We start from the raw sequence: 19840 nt of genomic DNA, 5'->3' as shown, positions 1-19840 counted from the left end.
ATACATGTCTGGAAGGGAGTATATGTTGCTGTAAAACCTTTATATACCTTTCAGCATTCATAGTGCCTTCCAAAACATGCAAGCTGCCCTTACTGTATGCACTTATGCACCCCCATATCATCAGAGATGCTGGCTTTTGAACTGAACGCTGATAACACGCTAGAAGGTCTCCCTCCTCTTTAGCCTAGTAAATTTCCAACAAGAATGTCAAATTTGGACTCGTCTGACCATAGAACACTTTTCCACTTTGAAACAGTCCATTTTAAATGAGCCTTGGCCCACAGGACACGACGCACTTCTGGACCATGTTCACATATGGCTTCCTTTTTGCATTATAGAGCTTAAGTTGGCATATGCAGATGGCACGCCAGATTGTGTTTACCGACAGTAATTTCTGGAAGTATTCCTGAGCCCATTTATTAATGTTAATGACAGAATCATGCTGATGAGTGATGCAGTGTCGTATGAGGGCCTGAAGACCACAGGCATCCAACAAAGGTCTTCGACCTTGTCCCTTACGCACAGAGATTTCTCCAGTTTCTCTGAATCTTTTGATGATGTTATGCACAGTAGATGATAAGATTTCTTCTGAGAGACTCTGCCTCTCTAAGACATCCCTTTTATAGCTAATCATGTTACAGACCTGATGTCAATTAACTTAATTAGTTGCTAGATGTCCTCCCAGCTGAAACTTTACAAAATTTCTTGCTTTTTCAGCTCTTTGTTGCCCCCGTGCCAACTTTTTTGAGACCTGTGGCAGGCATCAAATTTGAAATGAGCTCATTTAGTGAATAAAAGTGTAAAATTTCTCAGTTTAAACATTTGTTATGTTCTCTATGTTCTATTGTGAATAAAATGTTGGCTCATGTGATTTGCCTTTTAGTTTCATTTTTTGTTTTTTCAAATTTAAAAAAACGTCCCAGCATTTCCGGAATTCGGGTTGTACATATATATATTAATCACTACGAGGAAATCTGAATGGCATAGTGGGAACGCTATAATAACAGTAACAAAAGAGTTTACATGAAGCCATATAGACATTATATTCTAATTAAAATATTCATAGTCATGAATCCTTATCTCAGCAAGAGCTCCATCTTTGTCTTCCACAGACATGTGATCACCAACACTAGCACTGCCTTTCATATTCATGCTAATTCTGATTAGCAACTGTCACATCACTCAATATGCAGAATGGGGCTTGATTAGCCTGTAAGTATTTCACTTAAGAATGAGCGACTGAGAGCAGATATTGGAAGCTGATGAATAATAATTCTGTTCAGGAGAGATACAGACTGCAGTAGTTATTAGCCTGAGCTCAGTAGTATGCCTTTCACAGGAACGGGGCGTTATAGAAAATACAAGGAGTACTTCTTGAATAAAAGTGAAAAGAACAGAATCAGTAAATGTCTTGGAGAGATAGCAGATGTTATCATCCCTCAGATGCACTGGCATTATAAGCTTACAATCTAAGACTTTCAGTATGAAGTGATATTTTATATTTACCATAAAGAATATTCAGAATAAAATTGTTGCTTTCATCAGACTTAACTAAATATGACAAATTAATTGCTTTATTTTAGTATAATTCAAAAACAAACTAATTAAATTTGTAGTCTGAAATCAATGGTCATGGATTTAATGAAGTTACAAAACAAAAAGTACATGTTTATGTTTTAATCTTAACTAATATGCCAAAGGTTTATTGAAAGTCTTACCGGTGTTTTTTTTTTTTTCATTGAAAAATAAAGTTTAAAATGAAGAAATAGTTAGGGCATAAAACTAATTCAGAATTTCATATTCCAGATCACTCATGAAAGAAGCATATGTGACACTGATTGTTACTCTTTGTTCAGACGGTCTTCCACTGAACCTCACAGTGCTCTGTGGATCATCTCAAATCATGCTGGAGAACATCCTCTTCAGGTTTGATCATCAAGTAATTAATCAAGAGAGCCGTGCTATAAATATCAAATATCAGATGGGTCTGTTCTGTGTTTGTTGTGTCTTATGAGAGTGCAATGGCCAATTACATAGCAAATCCTCCAGTCTCTAATGCTGTCCAACCCAGCCTGTCATGAATTTGTTTATCTCTTTTCAATTATGCAGTCAACTAATTCCATTCACCCAGTCTTGGCTCAAATAAAAATCAATCAGGCGTTTCAAATTCATTCACTGCAACCTTTATATCAAAGAACATTATATGTCAAATCTGCTTAAAGTATAAACATATCTACTTAAAAATAAAAGTGTTAAAACCCACTCCACCCATACACACACTATATACACATACAACACACTAAATGTGTGTGAGTTTTGAAAGCATGTGAAAACAACTTTGAGGAGGTCAACTCCTGTCATGTCAGTGGGCTCTGGTCTGTCACTGAACAGATCATTTCAAACTCTTGTGTATTAATAAGGACTGTGTATTAAGAAGTTGATTCTCCCAACTGCTTCTACTTGGATGTTTTCCACTAGATGTCGGAGCATGGCTGCAGGGATTTGCTCTCATCAGTGCACTGATGTTAGCTGATGGAGTCTGGCCTGCTGTTGTTACAATAATTCATTCCAAAGGACTGGGCTTTGTAAAGACCAATAAAAGTTCCTCCAAGATAAGTTAAATTATTGTGCAATATGTTTATAGTGTTATAACCCACTCCTTACTATTGCTTTAGTATGTAATTCAGGAATAACGAACTTCAATCTGTAACAAAAAAAAATATGGGTATAGTATATGAAAACTAAAGATAAATACTGCAGAAAAATTTATATACACTACCATTCAAAAGTTTAAGGTCAGTAAGATCCTTTAATGTTTTTGGGAAGTCTCTTATGCTTAATGAAGCTGAATTTATTTGATTAAAATTCAGTAAAAATAGTGATATTGTTAAACATTATTATACTGTAAGTTAGATTTTTCACATTTGTAAATAAAACAGATTATTGGTTTGTTTTTAAAGGTTTTTAAAGAATTTTACTTAAGAATTTTGTGTTTAATTCAGTGTGTTCTTTGTAATTATTTATGAAATTGAGATATTCCTGAGTGGAAAATTGTTTCAAAGTAACATCATTTTTTCAGTGTACAATTTAAAATAACTTAATCTTAATATATAATTGGAAAATGTAATTTATTGCTGTGATGGCAAAGCAGAATTTTCAGCATCTTTAAATCCTAGATACCATTCAGCAGAGTGAGAGCATGTCCTATGAGTATGGTTTTAATACACTCATGATGTTCTGACCACCCTCCTCCCCCGAAAACCTTTTCCTCCCAACATAAACAATGCCATACCACGGCATAGCTCAAAAATATCCAACACACAGGCCATTAGTACCCATGTTGTGTTCCAATGCAATTACAGGACACGATACTCTATATGCAAGTGATTTCGTATCAAATCCATCAGTGACATCAGAGGACACGGATTATACACGGCTAATACAAACACTCAAGAAGTGGATCCCTTGAGCTCCTTTGCTTTGATCCATTAGCTGTGCCGCATCAACTTGTGCCCACAAATTCTCTCAAGATGTCAAAGGGAAGACCAGAGGGAATATAAATATACCAAGGATGGTTGCTGCAGGATATAGTTAAGATTGGCTTTCGCCCCATTAGAATGCAGTCAGGAGACAGATGACTTCATCATCAATAAGGATGCCGAGTTGACTTGAATCTCCAGCCTGAATCACATCTAGAGTGATAAATCATCACGTAATACAGTTTAAGTGCAAATTTTTAGATGTTTAGATGAGTTTTTTATGATAACCGACCAATTAAACCTTTGCACAGTTTCCAAGAAGGATGTCATGTGTCACAAATGGTCCATGTGTAGAATCCATTTAGAGGTAGTGTAAGACCTTTAGGTAAGATAAATGACAGGGTCATTAATGAAAAAAAAAAAGCAAAATCCTTTGTCCTTATACACTGATCAGCCATTAAAACCAACAGTAAATTTTTGAAACTTGTGACTTTGACAAGGGCAAAATAGTTGGGTCAGAGCATCTCCAAAACAGAGAGTTTTGTGGGTTTTCCTAGTATGCAGTGGTTAGTGCCTACAAAAAGTAGTGCAAAGAAGGACAACCGGTGAACCAGCTTTCTACTGCCAAAAGCACCTACAATGGCCACGTGAGAGTCAGACCTGGACTATGGAGCAATGCCTGGCCTGATGAATCACATTTGATTTTAGATCTGGTGAATGGGTGCATGTGCGTCATTTACCTGGGGAAGAGATGGCTGCAGGATGCACTGAAGACAGAAAAAAGTGAGGAAAACAGGCAGGCGGAAGCCGTGTTATGCTCTGGGCAATGTTCTAAACCTTGGGTCCTGGCATTCATGTGGATGTTACTTTGACACGTACCACCTATTCAAAGATTGTTCAGACCATGTCATGGCAATGGTGTTTTCTGATGGCAATGGCATCTTTCAGCAGGATAATGCACCTGTCACACAGCAAAAACTGTTCAGGAATGGTTTGGGGAAAAGGACAAGATGTTACGTTGACCTCCAAACTCCCCAGATCTCAATCCTGTTGAGCATCTGTGGCATGTGCTGGACCAACAAATCCATGGAGGTCCCACCTTGCAACTTGCAGGACTTAAAGGATCTGCTGCTAATGTCTTGGTGTCACAGGACATGTTAAGAGGTCTTGTGGAGTCCATATCTCGATGCATCCAAGCTGTTTTTCCAGCAAAAGGGGGGACCGACACAATTTTAGGCAATCAATAATGCCAAATTAAGGTTTTCTTTTCAAGAATGTTATTCTTGTAGGAAGTTTTTTTTCTTCATTATGATATCATCTTTTTTAACTTTTTTACTGCTCCAAAAAACAAATAATTTCACATATAAAAAATATACAAAATAGTAGAGGTGTATTCATTGCATTTACAAAATGCATTTTAATGTATTTTTGAATAAACTACAGATCTGGACAATAAATTAAATCTGGGTAACGTCATTGACCCCTTTTCTGCAGACATAGTTTCAGCATTTTTTTAGAAAACCATTGCACCGCAGACCATATGCCCAGCCTGACATCTTTTCAAAAACATGTTTACAAGACACTTATGTCCTGTGGAGACAGCAAAGTGACAACAACTCCATCTCTGTGATGCTATCACCTCCTCTGCAGAGGGGCAGAAGTTCTGACTTTAGTGACATGGCAGATGTGTGATGGCTTGCTCTACCCTCAGCTGTGATAGCATTCCATCAAGAAGAGAGAGGGAATGAGTGCTGCATGTAAACATCTGCAATCATCTCCCTGGGTTATGTCCTGGAGACATGCCATCTGGCCTTTCAAAAAAAAAAAAACTGACAACAAGGTCAACACCACTATTAAATGTCCAACCTTGAAGTAAGCGACATCCACATTGATGGAAATATTCCTTGTAGGTTCTCTTTTGCCGTTAACTTGTGGAAATGTGTGCAAAATCTTTTGAAAAATAATATGAGCAGAGAGAAGGTTGTATGGAAAGCTTTAGTCAGAGCCACAGTCTTTCATATATAAAAGGTTTTTGCCCCCTTCCTGTTTTTTTTTATTTAATTTTTTGCATATTTGTCACACTTAAAAGATTCAGATCATCAAACAAATTTTAATATTACACAAAGATAATCAGAATAAATAAAAAATACAGTTTTGAAATAATTTATTAAGGGAAAAAAGCTGTCCAAATCTGCCTGGCCCTACGTGAAAAAGTAATTGTCCCCTAAATCTAAAAACTGGTTGCGCCACCCTATCAAGTGTTTGCGATAACTGGCAATGAGTCTTTCACATCGCTGTGGAGGAATTTTGGCCCACTCTTCTTTGCAGAATTGTTTTAATTTAGCCACATTGGAGGGTTTTCGAGCATGAATGGACTGTTTAAGGCCCTGCCACAGCATCTCAATTGGATTTAAGTCCAGACTGTGACTTGGCCACTCCAAAACATTAATTTTGTTTTTCTTGAGCCATTCAGAGGTGGACTTGCTGGTGTGTTTGGGATCATTGTCCTGCTGCATAACCCAAGTGCGCTTGAGGTCACAAACTGACTGCCGAACATTCTCCTTCAGGATTTTCTGATAGAGTGCAGAATTCATGGTTCCATCAATTATGGCAAGTCATCCAGGTCCTGAAGCTGCAAAGCAGCCCCAGACCATCACACTATCACCACCATGTTTGACTGTTGGTATGATGCTATTTTTATGAAATCTTGTGTTGGTTTCATGCCAGATGTAACGGGACACACACCTTCCAAAAAGTTCAACTTTTGTCATCACTTTTGTCTTTTGTTCATCAGACCAGAGTATTTTCCCAAAAGTCTTGGGGATAATCAAGATATTGTTTTGTCAAATGTGAGACGAGCCTTTGTGTTCTTTTTGGTCAGCAGTGGCTTTTGTTTTTTGTTTTGCTCTTGCTTTTTTCCCTTAATAAATGAAATCATAATTTATAAACTGCATTTTGTATTTACTTGCATTATGAAGTGACATACTGCCAAGTATGGCGACCCATACTCGGAATTCGTGCTCTGCATTTAACCCATCCAACATGCACACACACACAGCAGTGAACACACACACACCGTGAACATACACCCGGAGCAGTGGGCAGCCATTTATGCTGCGGCGCCCGGGGAGCAGTTGGGGGTTCGGTGCTTTGCTCAAGGGCACCTCAGTCGTGGTATTGAGGGTGGAGAGAGAGCGCTGGACATTCACTTCCCCCACCTACAATCCCTGCCGGCCCGAGACTCGCGCAACCTTTGGCTAACGAGTCCGACTCTCTGACCATTAGGCCACGACTTCCCCTTTGTGTAATATTAAAATTAGTTTGATGATCTGAATCTTTTAAGTGTGACAAATATGCAAAAAACAAAAACAGGAAGGGGGCAAAAATCTGCACTGTATATGCATATATATATATATATATATATATATATATATATATGTATATATATATATATGAATAACTGATGACAACAGAATCCCAAGCAAATTTATTCTACAGGCTTATGAATATTTACAAATTTAATTGCGCATATTTTAATTGAAGATATGTCGCAATAGTAACACTATGAATAAAAATTAAATGATTCCACTCAATTAGCCTACAGGTTTTAAAGAAAAGCGAAGATGTCTGAAATGTATATCTAATTCATGGAAATAGTGAATAATAAAAATAATACATTTAAATGTTTTATTACGATAAGTAATACATATAAAAATAATAGCATTATTAATAGGATGCCATTCAGGGCCTAATTTTATGCATTTCAAAATAAAAACAAAAATTTTTAGTGCACAAATCTGTTCCCACAAAATTGGAAGCACATGATTGTGCCAAATCCAAGATGTCTTGGTTTGCTGTAGCTTAAAAATTTCACTGAAGGTAAGGGGCTTAACCCAGCCCATACCATTATCCATCTTTAGAGCTGACACAATGCAATCAGGTAACATTTTCATGGCATCCACCAAAGGCAAACTTGCCCATAAGACTGCCAAACAGAGAAGCGTGGTTCGTCCAGTGGTGTGCTTTACACAAGTCCTTCTGACACTTGGCATTGTACTTGGTTATGCGATGCTTACATGCAGCTGCTCGGCCATGGAAACCCATTTCATGAAGCTCCAGACACAAAGTTTTCATGCTGATATTAAGGCCAGTGGCCAAACTTGTGTAACTATTGAGCTATGAAATCAGCAATGTTGGTTACTTTTACGCGCCATGCGCCTCAGTTCTGTGACTTTACATGGCCTTCTGCTTCATGGCTGAGTTGCTGCTGTTCCTAAATGCTTCTACTTTCTAATAATACCTTTTACAGTTGACCATGAAATATCCAGAAGGGATCAAATTTCACAAAGTGGCTTACTGCTAAGGTGGCATCCTATCACAATGTCATGCTTGAATTCACTGAGCTCTTCAGAACGACCAGTTTTTATTTTTTTCAAAAAGTTTGTAAATGCAGACTGCATGGCTAGGTGCCTGATTTGACACATGTGGTAATAATGGGTCTGAATGAAAGATCTGAATTTAATAATTAAGAGATGTGTTCTAATACTTGTGTATTAGGACATATCAATACTTCTATAGCTCTGAGAAAAACATTTTAAAAACTTTTGAACTTTTCCTTCCGAATAACACCAGCTAAAATTAAACCTGTTGTGACATTAACATTTGCTGGGCCCTTTCAGATGATCTAATTCAATCAGAGGGGAGTACATCGGCTGACACCACTGATTTCATTGTGAAGGGAAAAACCGTGACTGACAAGACTTTATGCCCTCAGTCCATGTGACCTATCGGCAGACCGTTTTCATTAGCATTTCTCATTAGAGTTCTGTTGAAAATGATCACTGTGACATGCACAGACACCACTGAAACACTGACGAAACAGAGTGTCTATATTTATTAGTTTAAAAAAAAAAATCAATCCCTGTACTTCAGAGAAAGAGGGAGAGGCAGAAAATCAAATGTTCTGATTAAATTAATAAAACACAAAATACCGCCATATCATTTTGATGTTTAACAAATTAAAATGGCAATCAATTTGCAAAACTCTTGTCAGGCATCTCATGTTTTATTTAACCCGAGAGGTCTATTTGATATTGGAGGAAGTGAAACAGTTCTTTTGGTCTCAGGATCATAGTATACGTTTACATTTTTACAGTTTAAATACCAAATCATTTAATTATTTCCTATTTAATTTTGTGCGTCTGTAGTGAATAATTAGTCAGATTCCCACAGACCAAAGCTGATTCATAAATTCAGAAACAGAAACAGCTCTGGAGGCCTAATTAATAGGGTAAATATTGTTTTTTAGACTATAAAATAATGCTTTTTTTTAAGCAGGTAGCAGACGTTTTTAATTCATCTTTTTGGTATAGCCTGTGGATGAAAACTATTAAATGAGTCATGCTGCATATTGCATTTATCTTGTATTCCAAATATCTTTAGGGTCTATAGCCTAAGACAGAATTGCAAACTACCCATACGGCTTTGCATATTACACCTATGATTAGAAATTCTGATTGCTGAGAATAATATTGTGTCAATCTCCTAACACTACAATTGCAAAATGCAGCAAATATGCTGCTTACACCCCTGCATGTTCCTGAGTGAGAATTTCTAATTTTGCTAAGAGACTAGAGCTAGAACAACATCAGCAAAATCATTCATAACATCCCTTCCGATTTCCATAGTTAGTTTTGTGCACTTTTATAAATATCGAACAAATCTATGTAGGAATCAAGACAGACAAAAACATGCCTTGTCTGAGTGGTTCATGTAGCCATGGAGGGTTATGTAAAGGAAAAAGCTCAGGCCATGTGTGACCACTGCTCTGTGTGGCCCTCGTGACCACTCTTCCACACACTGATATTTCCTTACAGCCAAAGGAAGAAGTTTCCTGTCTGCTTCAGAACATTGGTAATACCTACAACACACAAAGGAACACTAAAAATACCAGTAAGTGATTCCTAACAGCTGTGAAACACTCCTGTTTTCTTAATAGCCAGTTTAAGGTAGTGGGGAACATTTCATAAAGATAATGTAGGTTCAGAATCAGAATGCCTGGACACTGCATGATCACATGACCACACTTTTCATGCATATGTACATTCTCAACATGCATTGGACTTGTGTACTTCTGTGCCATCTAGTGGTTAGGACCTGCCAGCACTCCAATATAAGGAACATTTTTTCTATATTTTCCTTTGGGATGAACAATACCTAACAGTCTATATTACAGATGTTTTTTGTTGTTGTTGTTAATTTACCTGTATTGGGCTGATTGGATATTTAATTGTGCTCATTTCCTATATTTCCTTATACAAGACAAAAAATAATTAATCTTTAGCAAATATAAAAATTAATTATCAATGTTATGATACTGTGAAATTCACTTTTACACTAAAAAAATAATTTCACTCAGAAACCGCTAGAAATAGAATTGCTAGAAATTTCACAATTATAAAGAAACAGCAAGTAACATTTAATTAAACATGAAATTGACAGAAACACTGAAATAGTATTTTCTATTTCAGTATTTTCTTGTACTCCCAAACCTCAAAAAAAAAATATTTTTTATTATCCTGATCTGAATTGAATTTTAGCATGCATCCCTAATCCACAATATACAATGACATAAAAATGCACACTTATATAAATGTGTTTAGAGTGAGGATGAACTTACTTGAGGGTGAAGTAGAGCTCTTTTACTGAATAAACATGGTTCTTAGAAATGAACGGCATTTCAGTAAAGCAAATAAAGAGCAGATGCCAATGTTACAGTGTTTGCACCATGCATTGAACTTTATTGAACTTTTTCTTTTGAAATTGAAGCATTAAATAATATCATAATAAATAAAAGAAGAGCTATGTACATTGCCCAAAGGGAAAAAAGCAGAACAAACCAAATGTCAAGAACACACTTGCTAAGACCTGATTTAATGTAACAAATATTTCCCTTTTTGTTCTCAGCATGATCTCCTGAAAATATTTCATGCAACTAAGAAATTCCTATGACTGAAAAGTATGCCAGGTTAAAAAATAAAACAATTATATATTGGCATCAAAACAATCACTAAACAATATAACACCTTTCTTTGTACAACGTGGCACCAAATGTATACAAAACGCGTCCTCATCTTGAAACAGAAATCAACAGCATAGGCAACTGCACACAAAACAGAACTTGTGGTTTATGAAATAGGAAAAGTTGGAACTGATCTGACAAATCTCAACAGCACAGCCAGAATTGTGGCTTCAAATCTGATCTTTTCCATGATGCAACACATAAGCACGACTACACTTTTTTTTTTTTTTAAGCAGGAGCTTTGATTTTTTTAACTGCAAGTCAGAGACTCGCTTACAAAAATACTTTTTTTTAATGTAAACTTTTCTCCAAAGGCACTGCTACCTAATGAGCCCAACAGTGCGGTAATTCAGAATCGTGGCTTCCCCTGAAATGGGACTCGCATGATTTTATACATGTGATCAAACATGCAAAATGCAGCACAAAAACATGGTGGAAAGTAAAAGAAACACTTTCTTGGTAAAGAAAATCCTTTTAAAAAAATAACCCTAATAAACACTTATATATTTGTTTTGCACATGCCCATGTTCAACTCACGCCTAGATGAGGAACAATAAACAATACTGACATTTGTGTTCACCGGTCTAAAGCAATTACACCAAATAACTATAGTTAAGTAAGAAATAAATACCCTGTGCCTGCAATTATATTCTTAACAATATCTAAACAAGGCCATTATTTTACCCTCGAAGCCTAAAAGAGCAAAAAATCAGTAAGTTTGCTACAATATTCATGAGTGATGCATATTTATGAAGGACTGCAAGGCACACATGCTAACATCTATAGCATGCTACAGATCAGAGGGCTCATCCAGGCCCTGCTACACACTAACAGAATAAAAGGACCAAAATGATGAAAGGCAAGATTTGCTTGACAAGAACAGGCCATGATATGAATACTCCAGCCTCTATAACAAAGACATATCTTTTTGATGTCATTTACTCCATTTACTTGCTTCACTGCAGAACACTGGCAATTTTGTGCAATAAAGGACCATGAACTACTTTAAAAGGTTGAAAGTAAAAAACAATTTTTAAAAATCCATGGAAACATAAAACCTGAGGTTTCTGTGTTTAAAAAACGCGCCATCTTAAAGAAAAGAAAATAAACTGCTGTAAGAGCAGTGATCCCTTTATGATTTAAAAAAAAAAAAAACTGTAAAACTTTTGCTTGCATTTCAAAATATTATGTAGCTTTTTTCCCAGGACAAAAGTGCCTTCACTTTTCACATTTAACTGTAAAAGGTTACAAAAATATTCTAAAATACTCTAAAATGTGCACTTGCTAAATGTACAATACTTTTTTAAAATGTCTTGTGATATTTTAGTTTGGTGGTTCTTTAGCTAAAACATACAACTATACAATTTAAAACTGAGGGATTGCTGGGATTATCACATCCATCCACATTATAAGAATAATACTAATGAGGTGATGAGTTTGTTTTTAAAACACTGTTGAGAATATAAAAAAAAAAAAAAATTGTGCAGGCTTCTTTGAGTAGGTAACCATCAAAATGTCTGTCACATTGTCCATGAGGTCCATACAAATAACAGTAACACATTTAATGGGATACTGGGAAATGGACTAAGGAAATGTAACCTGTGTGCAAGGAATTCACTACAGTATTACTTTCAATGCCCACAAGCTCCACAAAGGCCTAAAGGCTCTTTCACATGACTCACATGACTCAACATTACTCTCAGGACAGAGTAAACATTAACGCAACACCAAAATTAAGTTTGGTGCACCATTTATCACTGATCTATTCAATGTGCCAGTGACACAGTCAGCAATACATTTCATGCTTTTTCCATTACTTATTGGTAATCTTTACTTACAGCATGATTTTAGCCAATTACCTGAGCTGTAAGATCATGGCAATGCCGATTGGCTGAGTGCATCAAACCCTTCTCTAGTGACTATCACGAGCTGTGAGGAAAAAGGCAGCAGCCCAGGAAAAAAATCCAAATAGCCATGTCCATATTATGCTTTTAAGAGCACTCAAAATCTAAATTTAGAAGGAAAAAAATCTAATAAATAAAAACAGGCACTGCTAAAACATCCACTATAATATTTGCGATTCACAAATACTTTATGTACGTGACGTGGAAGAAAAATAGATATTATGGCCACAAAGTAAAAACAAAATCGTAAAAAATTCATTTGTGGCCATGGTGTACAAATTCATTCACTTGTTTTATTGATTAATTGTGGCTACTTTGTATTAAATTATTCGCTCATTTTAATTTAGCTAAATCATGGTCATTTATTAATTCGTTCACTTGTTTTAATTCAATTGTGGCTAACTAATTCGTTCCCTCTATTTTAATTTAGTTCAATCGTGGCCACAATTTCAACAAGGGAACAAATTAGTACAACATGGCCACAATTTAACTAAAATGAGGGAACTAATTAATTTGTGGAGACAAATTCTTAATTTTTTTCTACTGATGTCATGTGTGGGCCCCGTACTTTTAGCTGTCAATGGAGAAAGATGCTTTTTGGAAGCAGATGATTCAATCACGGTATCTACCTACTGGACCAACTAGCCAAACATTGATCCTCTGGAAGCCAGTCATGTGAAAGGGCCTTTATAAACAGCATCATGTGAAAGAGCCGCACATTAAGAATCAAGCAGCAGGAACTCCTATTGCCCTGTTTATGCGGAGCGCTGTGCTGTGAAAATCTTGTCAGCACCTCAGTAAAGTTGGTACGTTCAGCGTATCAATCGTGTAACAGCATCTCTGGTTTGGAATATCCAAACAGTTTAAAGTCGGCTTCATACAGCCTGTACAGCTCTTTTCTGGACTCCAACGGTATGTTGGCGAACCAGTCCTGCTCCCAACTGCTGACCGTTCGGTTGCGATTACTTTTCGGGAACTCAACGACATTGTCAACACGGAGAATACGCAACAAATGCTCAGCGTCCTCATCCAAGGTCTCCAGCTTCCCCACAAAATCATAATTTATCTGGCAGGGATGGCACAGACGGTGCATTTGTCTCCAGTGCTCGTTGAAAGGCATCTCTTTCTCAGTGTTAGGATCCATTAAATACTGAACGAAATTCGAGAAAGATGGTCGAATCCCAGCAGCGAAAGCATCCACGACCGATGCCGGTGGATCCGTGTAATTGCTGTATTTTCTCAACATGGTGACCGCGAATCTTTTGTAGAAGTCCTCGTTCTCTTGTTCGAATTTGTTGCGATAGGCAGAGATCAGTCGCACGAAAGGATCCCTGACGAACAAAAACTTGGTGTATTTCTTAAGCTTGATTTTCATGAGGTGCCGTGAGAACTTTCCATAGCGCTTCCAGAACTTGTTGAAGGTGAAGTGCAGGCTACTGTTATGGATGAGCTCCTGAGGAACATCTAGAGGGTCTTGGTAGGGCACGCCGTCCAATAACAGGCTCTCGCTCAGCACGATCATGATGCGCTTCCAGTTTGTGCAGGCCACTTTGGGAACGTAGCAGTAAATAATCCCATGCCTGTCGTCCACGATGAGGTGATCCAACTCTTTATTGGGTATGTCGTCAAAAGTCCTGTTCTTTCCAGGGAAGTCAAAGTAACTTTTGCTACTGCACACATCTTGGATCAGCTGCTTTCTACTCTCCTGCCTTTGTTTTTTATCAGGGTTAATTGGCGTCAGATGGATCTTCCACTCTCGTCTTGGGACAAATTTCTCCTCTGATTTCTCAGAGGATTGATTGTGAGGGTCTCCAGGGGGCGGTTCTCCTCTCACCTGTTCCGTGGGGTCTGCGGTTCCCTCTAAAAACTGGTTGACAAAAGCATCAATGTCCGTCAAAAACGAGCCCTCTTTGTCTTCCTGTGCCTTCTTTTCAGGGTCAGAACGGCTCTGCGGAGAGAGACGCGACGGATGGGGTCCAGAGATAGTTGTGTGCAGGTAAAAATTAGAGGCCCCCACATCATCCCAGTATATGATTATAAGAAGGATCATGAAGACGGCGCCCACAATCATAAAAATGCGGAACAGTCTCGACTTTCCCATTTTGGTTGATTTTGACTGAGAAAGTGCCATTATCACCTCAACTCCATTACACAATCGACAGCCCAGACTGCATCCATCATAGTCTGAAGTAGAGGAAAACAAATCAGAAAGGGGAAGTCAAGAGTATGTCAGTGTTTTGTAATATTGTGGTTTCTCTTTATACAATAAAAAGTAACATTTCCTATTCTCTTTATATGACACAGCATCTATGTTTCTTTACAATTGGTTAATCGTGATTGAGCAGTCAAATGTTGTTGTATAATGAGAGCAAATCTATATATTTCATGGCTCACTATGACAACGGTGCTATTTTAATGTCATGATACACTGTAGAGACGTGTTAGCTTGCTAACAGCTGGAATACACTACGCAACTTTTGCCCTCATTTACAGTCTGAAGTCAACTCTAGTTGCTTCAAGTCGGAGTCAGTCAGCAGATTTTGGGCAGTCAAGAGTTCACAGGCTTTACAGAAAGCTGCTTAGCCTATGATGGGCACAGACTCAAATTTGTTAGATTCAGCCTTTGATTCTCTCCAGTCGTTGGAGATCTAACATGCCTGATATATTTGAGCACGTATTGTTTTCATTTGCTGTGCATTTTCTAACAATGAGGTGCATGTTTCTGTGTGAGTTGGTTGTGTTCATACCAATTTGAAAGTCTGGTGTGTGATTCTCAGTTGTTAAGTAAAGCCAAGTTTTCCTCTTTAACAATTTATAGCCTTGGTAAATGTATGATGCCAAGTATTTTAAAATCTGTTCAGATTTTAAAAAATGTGTACTCAGAGCTGGGTAGTAAGTAACTGATTACATCCGATTACAAAAATTAAGTACCTGTAATTAGACTAGATTACATTTTAAATTGCTCATAATCAGACTACAGTTACTTTTGATTGATTACATGATCATATATTATTCAAACAATAGCAATAAATGAGTCATAAATCGAATAATTCTTTTTTCATCGTTCATCGTTTTTTCACCGTTCGCTTGGGAAACCTTGACATTAGGGGTGTGCTCAAAATATTGATTCTTAGATACATACCGATATAATAAAAAAAGATACAGTATCGATATTCTAGCCCTTAGTATCGATACTCCGCCCAGCCATTAGGGGGCGCAGCGGCGCCCGCGAGTTTCAAAAAAACTCATGGAAAATGTTAAAGCAAGATGTAGCATTTAAAGGTGCCATAGAATGAAAAACTGTCTTTACCCTGGCATATTTAAATAATAACAGTTCTGTACATGGAAATGACATACAGTGAGCCTCAAACACCATAGTTTTCTCCTTCATATGTAAATCTCGTGATTAAAAAAGACCACTGAAAAACAGGCGAATCAGAACATAACACCGACTGTGACGCAACAGTCAGGATCACTACGCCCCCAACATTTGCATAAACCCGCCCTTGTTCTAAGCCGGCCGAACCATCAGAAGCTCTGCAGGTATTGTAAATAAACAAGCGCGGACAACAGCGAAAATAACAAAATAAATGTTATGTTCCAGGCCGTGCAGGGGGTGTGAAGTGCAGGGATGGGTTGGTGTCTGTATTCAGAAAGGCACAGAAAGCAAATAACGCGAGCCACTAAAGGGACATGGTTAGCTCCTTGCTAGCGGTAGCCTGTGACAGTACATAAGATTTCACTCTCAGTAAGGAGAGATGAGGATGATGGCGAATGACTTACAGATCCTGAGCACCACTGACAAGCATCTGATCTTGTGAAATGTGTGGTAAGTACTGTTGCTCCATAATGTAAACATAGTTTGTGTGATCGCGTCTCTTGAAAGTGAACTATAACGCGATCGATGGATCGTTCAAAAGCAGTTTCAATGCCTCGCATATTAACAACGGCTCCCTGATGCCCGCGTTTTATATACAGTATAATTACCCGACGATATAACTGCGAGAGAAAGTACTTAAATATATATTTTCCTCCCTGTGCTTCCTTCTTGCTGATGAGCAGCACTGTGAAACAGCCAATCAGAGCAGAGCTCATTATTATTCATGACCCTGCCAAATAAGCCAATAACAGACCGTTTCATTCTAGGGAGAAATCCTAGGGTTGTAAATGGACATGTAAAATCGTTTCTGGAGATTTTATGCCCTTACCTAAGCCACATACCTTCTGTGTAGATATCAGAGAACAATTTAAAATACTGTATCAATGCATTCTATGGCACCTTTAAGTGATTTCATAGTGAAATATGTTATGGCAGTACATGGTGTCACAAAAAAGAATTATAAGAAGATTTAATAAGAAGTTAAGAATAATAAGAAGAAGATTTTGTGCTTGTGTGAGCTCAGACTGTACCCTTGGAAAGTTAAATGTTGACTTGTGGTAATTTCCAGATTAATACAATTTGTGTACAATTAATCAGAGCACTTAAAGTTGCAAATATTTAAGCAAAATGCACTTTGTTATAATGCACTTTTGTCTTCATTAAATTGAAGAAAAATGCAGAGTTCTGTTTGTTGAGTAAATGTGTTCAGCATTAACTAATTGGCTCTGGCCCATGTATTTTTATTGAATCGTATCGAATCGTGTCACATTGTATCAAATCGTATCGAGACAGCTCTGTATCGAGGTACGTATCGAATCGTGACCTGTGTATCGAGGTATGTATCGTATCGCCAGGTTCTCCAAGGTATACAGCCCTACTTGACATAATGTAATGTTTAATGCAGTTGTTAATAGCAACGAAGGGAATGTTTTCTTTCTCTTTGTATTTTTATATCAGTGGAACAAGATTATCCTATTTAAATCAATGTAATAAATAAACCAGGTCAAATCTAAAAGTAATGTAAATTATTACATTTTTGTCATGTAATTTGTAATCAATAACAGACTACATTTTGTCAGTAATCTGCCCAGCTCTGTGTGTACTGTATTCCAGCCTTGAACACAGAAAAAGTAACATTTACCAATAAATAATATAGGCCTAATTAACATTGCGTTACAGTGTAATATGCAGTGATTGCTTCACATGTCAGATCTTTTGTTCTTGGAAGCTTTAAGCTTAATTTCATGTCTATTTTTTGGCAAATATATCCGTCAGCTGGCTATTATCACAAAATAAATCCCTTCAGGGTTTGTTTGACCATAATAACCAGCTGACTGTACATTATCCCTTAAAGGGTGTTTTAGTTCAAACAGATTTATTTAGTAAGTAATGCAATGTAACCCCTGACCAGGGTTATTTTGCCACAGACATGATTATTAATATTATAGCCTACTTGCAGAAAGCGCAGAGACAGAATGAGTAAACACAGTAATGTTCCACATATATCCGTGTATTGTTGTAACAGAAACGTTATATTCGTCTGGAAAATCTGTCGTATTTCAAACCAAGCGGCTGATAACCTTAATGTATTATTAGTCACAGATGTTGGCTACAAACAAACAATATGCGTGCGTAGTAGCGTAGCGTAATAACGACTCAAAAACTGACACGAGCGTTTACGAGCTGACAACACGTGCGGATTTTTCCACTTATGATCTTTATATATTTAAATTCGGGTTAGTTATTATTCCTAAAACTCTAAATGCACTCAACAGCTACACATTTGCCAAGCTCTCGTGCTCATTTCAAAGTCAAAAGCGACCCTCACATTGAGCTGGACACAATGCAGCTCTTTGACACCATCTCTGACTGTGGGAGGAAGCTGCAAACGAAAACTCCTCCTAAACCATTCACCTAGACATACTTTCCACTATACTGCAAATTTCGATTAAATTGTGTCGATTGTTTTTTCATTGATAAAATTAAGATATGAAGTCAAATCTAGAGCAAGTGCAAAGACGTGCCTAAGCACTTTTTGTTCCGTGGGAAGTCACGAAGCTACTCGTGCCTGGGATTGCGTCTGTGATTCGCGCACACGGAATTAAAACAATGCTATGTTTAGTGTGATATGATCGAAATGAATGTGTAGCGTGTCTAAACATGGCTGTAACGAGCACGGCCTCACCTCATCGCAGGAGAGTGCATTTCTCGGCGGCCAGACACGCCGTCTGGAGGAGCTGAGGAGGGATGTGTGCGCGGGGTGTTGACACAGCAGCGCTCCGCGCGCGCAGATGTCGCGAGATTTCCAAGCGTTGCGCAAGACTCTGCTGCTGAACCTTACGGTGATCAGCAGCACAGAATCTCGCGCTTTATTTTTGTAAACCTTTATAGAGTACAGGCTCTACCAGACCTCCAATAAGCTTACTAAAATGTACATTTTAAATAGGAAAAAGACCATACTGAAAGGTGTCACAAAATAACGAGAATCACTTTTGAAGAATGCCATAATAGTTTGTCAAAATGCAACAGATGGAATCGATACCACAATAAAACTTCCAGAATCAAAAGGAAATTCAAATGATATGTTCTGTTATTATTGACATATGCAACAATATGTTAATTAGAACATACCAAATAGAGCTAATGGGACCATTTAAATCAAAAGTCAAGGAATTTTAATTCTCTATTAGACTGTCTAGACGAGTGGTTCTAAAACATGGGACCAGACCCATTGGGGGGCTTCATAAATCTTCCAAGGAGGGCAAAAGATGACTTGAGAAAAAAGAAAAAGATACGAATACAAAAACCAAGATGCAAGCTGTCATATTAATTCCCTCAACAACTAACAATTGTACGCATAAAAAAAAACCTGGATATATGAGGGTATTTTAAAAGTGTGATTTTGAGATATGGAAAACTCATGGAAATTAATAGTCTTTAAAAAAAGTAATAGTCTTTTTCATAATGAACATTTTCTACAGTTATGCCTAGCTCTATAATATTTTATGAGGTAAAAATATACATTTATGGAGGGTGGGGCTAAAAGTATAGAAGCATATGGGTAGCAATATTCATTTTGAAATGTAACATGCAAAATAGCAATGTATATTTTCCCATATATATTTGCAATGATTAGTGCAAAACAAGTAAAAAATAAATTATATTATTTACATTTTCCATTATATAAATTTAAATAGAGAAATACATTGCCATTTTACATACATTTCAAAATGAATATTGCTACCCATATGCTTCCATATAAAAGTAGGGTAGACACGTATCTTTACACACAAATATGAATATATGAAAACATTGCAATCAGATTTCTTCACTCATAAAATTGTTCTATCATGGTCTTCAATTAGTTGGGGATTAAATGTACTTATATTACTTATATATGATAATGGTAATGTATTTGGTCTTGGCGGAATAGATCTGCTACGCTGCGGCAGAGTAAGTACCGAGACTTGCCACTGCCAATACATCCACAACATGC

The 19840-nt window shown here is 37.2% G+C and overlaps 1 protein-coding gene across 1 annotated transcript; it reads right to left on the bottom strand.

Moving 5' to 3' along the window:
• Positions 1 to 10252: 10252 nt before the first annotated feature.
• Positions 10253 to 18631, bottom strand: LOC306862899 (carbohydrate sulfotransferase 12-like). The gene is made up of 2 exons (XM_079405975.1): positions 18530 to 18631; positions 10253 to 14648 (listed from the first exon to the last, which is right to left on the bottom strand). Exon 2 carries the CDS (start codon positions 14593 to 14595, stop codon positions 13285 to 13287), a length of 1311 nt encoding a protein of 436 aa, XP_079262101.1. The 5' UTR covers positions 14596 to 14648; positions 18530 to 18631; the 3' UTR covers positions 10253 to 13284.
• Between the last annotated feature and the right edge of the window lie 1209 nt (positions 18632 to 19840).

This window comes from Barbus barbus (assembly GCF_936440315.1).
Source record: "Barbus barbus genome assembly, chromosome: 4".
In the NCBI taxonomy this organism is placed as follows: Eukaryota; Metazoa; Chordata; class Actinopteri; order Cypriniformes; family Cyprinidae; genus Barbus; species Barbus barbus.
This window is presented reverse-complemented; position numbering and strand designations above follow the sequence as displayed.